At 53.4% G+C, this 6,663-nt stretch overlaps 3 protein-coding genes across 3 annotated transcripts; all 3 read left to right on the top strand.

The window, feature by feature from the left end:
* Window positions 1–208: 208 nt before the first annotated feature.
* Window positions 209–3,002, top strand: B0H18DRAFT_1132268 (uncharacterized protein; the record flags this gene model as incomplete). The annotated part of the gene is made up of 13 exons (XM_048035553.1): window positions 209–429; window positions 490–676; window positions 751–826; window positions 878–1,020; window positions 1,077–1,235; window positions 1,286–1,633; window positions 1,691–1,918; window positions 1,981–2,133; window positions 2,189–2,259; window positions 2,305–2,397; window positions 2,452–2,762; window positions 2,812–2,907; window positions 2,962–3,002. 13 exons carry the CDS (start codon window positions 209–211, stop codon window positions 3,000–3,002), a joined length of 2,127 nt encoding a protein of 708 aa, XP_047884175.1.
* Window positions 3,003–3,693: 691 nt separating this feature from the next.
* Window positions 3,694–4,226, top strand: B0H18DRAFT_1132267 (uncharacterized protein; the record flags this gene model as incomplete). The annotated part of the gene is made up of 2 exons (XM_048035552.1): window positions 3,694–3,957; window positions 4,005–4,226. 2 exons carry the CDS (start codon window positions 3,694–3,696, stop codon window positions 4,224–4,226), a joined length of 486 nt encoding a protein of 161 aa, XP_047884174.1.
* A 1,348-nt stretch (window positions 4,227–5,574) lies between these two features.
* Window positions 5,575–5,979, top strand: B0H18DRAFT_899421 (glycosyl transferase; the record flags this gene model as incomplete). Its single annotated transcript, XM_048041444.1, has 2 exons — window positions 5,575–5,722; window positions 5,771–5,979. The coding sequence occupies 2 exons, from the start codon at window positions 5,575–5,577 to the stop codon at window positions 5,977–5,979; spliced, it is 357 nt and encodes a 118-aa protein (XP_047884173.1).
* Between the last annotated feature and the right edge of the window lie 684 nt (window positions 5,980–6,663).

The raw sequence follows: 6,663 nt of genomic DNA, 5'->3' as shown, positions 1-6,663 counted from the left end.
TTGTGCGTACCGTGCTATAGTATGTTGATCCTCACACAGCTCGGTCACTTTTACTTGATCACTTGTCTACAAGTACCTTAAGCTTCTGCCTCGGCTCTCCGCCCTGTGGGAATATTATGCGAGCTTCCGTGCACACGAAGAAGTTCGAACTGGTAAGGTCGGTGTCTCGTTTGACCCGCTATCCGATCTCTCTCTGGCTCTGTCGACCATGGCTACACGCAAGACGCGCTCGAGTACCAAGCCAGAGGAGCTGCCCGCTGCGCAGCGCAAGAAGCCCGGCGGAACAAGGGGCAAAGTGACGCGGGGGGCAACAAGTTCAGCCAAGGCGGCGTCTCCCGACGTGGATGGCGATGCGATGCCCTTGTCTCAAAGCGAGGAGAAGATGCTCGGGGAGCTTCTCAAACGAAGGACGGCACCAAGCAGAAACAGGTAGTGGAAAAACAAACTGGTGAGTGTGCAACGCATTACGGTCGTGATCGCTTACTTCAGTGCCAACGCAGCCGTGCGCAAGAGAGCGAAGGCGTTAGTTGATGCAGAACAAGCCGCTACCGAAGATGACGAAACTCAGCCGGCATGCAAAAAATCGAAGAACGTGGAGGAGCCAGCGAACGATGCAGAAGAGGAGGATGACGACCTCGAGGCCGACGCTCACATGGAGAGCCCTCGCCCGTGCATGGTCAGTAGCACCCCAACTATTACATTCGACTTTGTTCCTTACATCGCACATCAGCAACACGCGGTGCTACTAAGGAAGTGTCCAAGAACAAACGCAAGGACACCGCCGTGGTGTCCGATGAAGGCGAGCAGAGGATTGTTCAGTCACTTGGTAAATGTTTATTGCACGCATCGGTCTATCAATCCTTAACTCCATGCACAGGCTCTCGTAGGAAGGGTGGACTTGCGCTCAAGGATGATGAGACCGCATCCGATCAGTCGGAAGGCCGCGCCAAAAGCCCTGTCAAAACACCCCGTAAGGTCGGCCAATTGAAGAAGCAGGCCTTCGTGAGGATAGATGTTTCGGTAAGTCGCTAATATTGGTAAATTTGCAAAGTCCTGACCTATGGTCATCGCCGGAGGCGAAGGGCAAGAGCAAGGCAATCTCAAAGCTGCCCAGTACCGCGGACTCAGACGACGACGATGACGAACACTCGGGCAAGATCATATCTGACCAGAGCAGCGAGGACAGTGGGATTGAGGATTTTAGAGACGACGAGGATGGATCGGACGATGTCGTGGTGAGTCCGGTGTTGAATCTACAGGGAAGGTTATCGACATTGCAGCACAGGACGTGACACAATCAAAGGGAAAGAAACAAGCCACAGGAAAAGTAGCTCGGGTCAAGGCTCGTCCGCGAATCAAGGCGGGCAATCTGCCTGGCGATATTCGCCCTCTCATTAACGTCGCGCAGAACTGCCTCCGTCTTTACCTCACTCTCAACTGCGCGTGGACCAGTGACGCGACCGTCTCCAGCTCTCGCCTCAGTACCAACCTCGACGCTGTCAGCACTGCCCTGAAGGAAGCCCGTGACACGCGCGACAAGGAGGGGCATAAGGTGAAGACCCTGAAGAGCGGCTACAATATGTTGCAGGACCCCGAGGATGGCGATGAGCTGACGAAGAGGGTATATACGGTGGTGAGTGGTCCATCTAAATAATCGACCGTTGACTGGACACACGACGAGCGGCTGCAGGTATGGACGACGGCATCGCAGTTGCGGAACGAGGTGAAGAAGAAAGCCAAGGCCGTCATTGAGCATGCGTACGGTATGAATACCCTCTCAACACAGCAACGCATGTCTATCGCACACTGGCTCCTTAAGGCGCACCCCATGAAGTCGAAGTCAACCAGGCTCGAGATTCCGAACTTCGTGTTCGGCGACATGCACATTGTCTGGCGGAAGGACCGAGTGGACACGAAGGTAAGCAGTCAGGGTTTTAGCACGTAGAACAATTTTATTAACCAATTGCACGGTGGACCCAGGAGAGCTTTGTGAAGATACAGCTTCCGTTCAGGCACCCGGTGATCGCGGAGGTTGTGGTGCAGCAGTGGTTTCAAGGCCATTCCGGAGCCAGTATGCCGGTGGAACGTTTCAGCGACGTGCCCGACAACTTAATCTGTCTCGTCTGCAATTCGGTGAGTGCTCTAGTCCCTAGTTGTGAGATCCTGACAAAGACCCCGGTTGATCAAGATCGAGGTCGCGTTGAGGGAGACAGCGACTGGCACACCGGTCTCATTCTCCAACAAGCAATATGCTCCTAAGTAAGACTGTACCACTTACATGTTCACTGGCTAACGTGTTGACAGGTGGAATAATCTCATGTCGGTGCTCGGAGCCATATCCACCAGCGCCCCCGACTACTACCAGGACATGAAGACATTCCTGTGGAGTCGGATCAGGTATGTCCGTCTGAGACTTCTAGGTCAATACTCACTAATATCACAACATCCCAGCACCCGGATCGAAGGCAAGGGTGTGGACACGTCCGAAGACGAACAGGACCAGGACGGCAATTTCACGGACTTTGCGGCTGAGCTCCGGAAGCTCGTCAAGCCTGCGTCTACGTCCAGCACCCCGGCGTCTGCGAAGCCATCTTCCTCCGCGAAGCCATCTTCCTCCGCGAAGCCATCTTCCTCTGGGAAGCCGTCCTCTTCTGCCAAGCCGTCGTCTTCCGCGAAGCCGTCCGCAAAGCCGTCCGCGAAACCGTCCGCCAAGACATCTGCCATTGCTAAGACTTCGACAACAAGAGCGGCGGTCACGCAAGGTAATGCTAGAGTCGTCTTGTGCACAATAAGGTTCTAAGAATCTCGCAGACAAGGACCGTGACTCGGATGCTCATGAACAGCCATCTGAGATCGACGAGCTGGGTCCTGAAGGCGATGATGGAAAGGGGCGCGAGAACAGCGGTGGTAAGGATCTTTTACAACTTCAAGGCAACATTTTGACGACATTATCACACGTAGACAATCAGCCTGAAGAGCAGGATGATGATGTTGTCAAGTGAACGCCTCCACAAGTTGCTCGCCAGGTCTTCCAAGGGTATGATATTTCAAATCACCACTTAACTACGGGCTCGTACGACTGATTCTGACCGACTTTTCTAGGTACAATATTATACCAATGTCCGTCCTCAATACCTCAAACCTTGGAAGGAAGTTCTCAGTTCTCGGAGTTGCGCCACGCGCGGTTCACGAAGTCACGGTGCACGTAGTAGTACTGCATCGTCTTTAGTTACGTTTGTTGCTCATCCTATCCACAGTTGTACTTGTAGTAGTAGCTAGAGTGAATGTGTCCGTTGTCAGTCAATGAATATTTTGCCCTGGTGGTGAATATAAATCGGGGTGCCACCGGTGCACGGGATTGAGTTGCACCCTTTTGGCTAAGTAAATTAGCGGTAGCAAGTCACGTCTTTGAAGCCCTTGTTAAGGCTCTCTGTGCAGTGGACAACACAAAAACTATGGCTTTAAAACAAGGGAGACAAGTACATGAGCTCACTTTACGACCTTAGGAATAGACAGGTAAGTAAGTCACTTGTCTTTAGACCTTGTGTGCCTTTTCTACCTTGAACAAGGCATACAAGACAGCTCATTTTTTCCTGATGACAGTGACACAACACAACGACCTGAACCTGTCACACCGGTGCGTCACTTCCTTCCTTCTTCTATGCTCAGTTTTCAACATATTTTGTACTAGCAATGAACCAAACCCACCCCGCCGACAAAGATATCCAATACGTCGGCTTCTTCCGGGTCGACATCGAGAAGAGCAAGGTGCACAGCACCAAGCTCGAAGAAGACGGCCTTGTGTATACCGGGTACAAGAACACCCAGGACTACTCTAACTTCCCTCCTCCTCCCATCCAGCAACGTGCACCAGGTCCCATCGTCATTGACTTGGTGTTGTCAGACAGCGAAGACGATGAAGCGCATAGTAACGCGGCGCCCAATTTGAGCACGTCGGTGAGTCTTGAGTTTTTTGATATGGACAATGGTCGAATCCTTGACAGCGTACCCTCGCAAAACGCGCCGCTCCGGCAGAGACGAGTGTCCGTCGTACCAGCAAACGGCACAAGAAGGACGAGGAGGACGGTGGGCCGGTGAGCAATCCCCGGAAAGGGAAAGCGAAGCAGAAGGCAGGCAAGGCGGAGGGCAAAGGGGACAGTCGGCGGCCAGCACGCCCCGCTGCAGGGAAGTCGAAAAGTCGCAGGGGGGGACGGAAGCCTAGGTAGAGAGTAAGCAACGTTGAGTACCCAATCTAATTGTTTGTCCTCTCCTTCATCACGCCCTCATCGGTCTGCCCGCTCGCTTGCGCCCCCCCCTTTTCCTGCTCGCCCATTCTTGCCTGGCGTCCCTCTGGCCCGCCGTCTTGCTCACCTGTCATCTCGTCTGTCGTCTCGCTCGCCTCATGCTCACTGGCCTCATGCTGGCTCGCCCTCTTGCTCGCCGTCGTCTCATCTGCCCTCTGTGTCGCTCGCCCTTCGTCCGTCTCATCTTCCTGCTCATCACTCTCGCACTCACCGACGCTGGTCGACGGTCCTACAGTCTATGTCGGGATTGCGGAGGGTCATTCTCCACGCGGCTCCGGAGTTCACTCTGCGGACGCGTATCTGGGCCTCACTCCGTGCACAGACGCCCTACCGTACCGTCTCCGGCATGATGAACTATGCGAAGGCCATCAAGCTCCTCTACCGTGTCGAGAACCCGGAAGTCGTTCAGCTCTTCGGTGGAAACACGGACAAGCTCGAGCGCGAGCTGGAGCGTATGGCACGTCGCAAGTTCAAGTTCGTCGTCTCGATGCAGCGGTACTCGAAGTTCAACCGGGAGGAGCAGGAGAACATTGAGTTCCTCCTTCGTGCATACCCCGACCTGCAGATCGCTTATCTCGAGGAAGAGGTGTCACGCAAGGAGGGCGGCAAGGTACACCTGTTCTCCGCACTCATCGACGGGCACTCCGAGTTCATCCCCGAGACTGGCCGTCGTCGTCCGAAGTTCCGCATCAAGCTCCCCAGTAACCCCATTCTCAGTGACGGAAAGTCTGACAACCAGAACCACGCGATCATCTTCTACCGTGGCGAGTACATCCAGCTCATCGATGCGAACCAGGACAACTACCTCGAGGAATGTCTCAAGATCCGTAACGTCCTCGGTGAATTCAACGAGTACTCTGTGTCGAGCCAGAGCCCGTACGCGCAATGGGGCCAGAAGGACTTCGTTCGCAACCCCGTCGTGGTTGTCGGTGAGCCAGAGTACATCTTCTCGGAGAACATCGGTATCCTCGGCGACTTGGCCGCTGGCAAGGAACAGACTTTCGGTACTCTCACTGCGCGTTCCCTTGCTTACATCGGCGGTAAACTGCACTACGGTCACCCTGATTTCCTCAATGCGCTCTACATGACGACGCGCGGTGGTGTCTCGAAGGCTCAGAAGGGTCTGCACCTGAACGAGGATATCTACGCCGGCATGAACACGTTCGGTCGCGGTGGTTGCATCAAGCACGCCGGGTACTACCAGTGTGGCAAAGGACGTGATCTCGGTTTCGGCACCATCCTCAACTTCCAGACGAAGATCGGCACGGGTATGGGCGAGCAGATGCTCAGCCCAGAGTACTACTACCTCGGAATGCAGCTGCCCATCGACCGTTTCCTGATGTTCTACTACGGTCACCCCGGTTTCCATATCCATAACATGCTGGTTATGTTGTCCCTGCAGATCTTCATCACGACGAGTAAGCAGGCCCCATTGTTCACTGCAACACATAGCTGACTCTTCATAGTGGTCTACCTCAGAACACTCGAGGGTCAACTGATGGTTTGCAAATACACATCGTCCGGCGCGTTCATTGGCGTGGCGGGCTGCTACAACCTCAGCCCGGTGTTCCAGTGGATTAATAGGTGTATCATCTGTATCTTCCTGGTGTTCCTGATCACATACTTGCCTCTGTTCTTACAAGGTATGATCATTTCAACGCATACTCATTTTTGAGTAGGATTAGTATGAGTCTGCCATGTACAACGTACAACTTAGATAGACTAAGAATCATATCAATATTTGCTGAGCTCGATCCCAAGACACTCAAGATGTGTAAGGATTTAGCCTTACTTGGGCTACCTGTAGTGGCTTGGTGAGAACAGCGAAGGACACCAGACATGCTTAAAAAAGTAAGATGGAATGGAAAGACGTCTTGCAAGGCTTATAAGTGGCTCAAGTCATACACATTTGCTGGGCAACCTGGTCAAGTCACCCAAGCAGCACCAATATTCCATTTGCCTTGGCCAAGCCGGCCAAGTAAAATGTGTTTTTCCTGATGTGTCAACCACCTCTATTGTTCGGTCTCGGACTCACTCGTCTCACTCTTCGCGCTCACCCACCCCCCTACCTTCTCAGTCTTATACCCACTCATCTCACCCTTCGCGCTCACCTACTCCCCGACCTCTTGGCATAATAATGTTCGACCATACCAGAAGGGAAGCACCTGTCACAGTTCAGGATACGAACTCCATGCAATCAGGTGAGCTGTCCAAAGTGCTGTCCTTAACACAGAGGGAACATCGGCTTATGCAGTTTAACTACTAAAGGAACGGAGGACAATTACCCGGACATCGTGCGGAAGGCTTTCGGAGATCGCTACTCTGAGCTTCCGTACGTGACAGGGGAAATAGTGAGTAT

Source organism: Fomitopsis serialis (assembly GCF_022376445.1).
Source record: "Fomitopsis serialis strain Sig1Antser10 chromosome Unknown B0H18scaffold_841, whole genome shotgun sequence".
In the NCBI taxonomy this organism is placed as follows: Eukaryota; Fungi; Basidiomycota; class Agaricomycetes; order Polyporales; family Fomitopsidaceae; genus Fomitopsis; species Fomitopsis serialis.
Note: the sequence above shows the minus strand (reverse complement) of the source record. Positions and strands in the feature narration are given on the sequence as shown.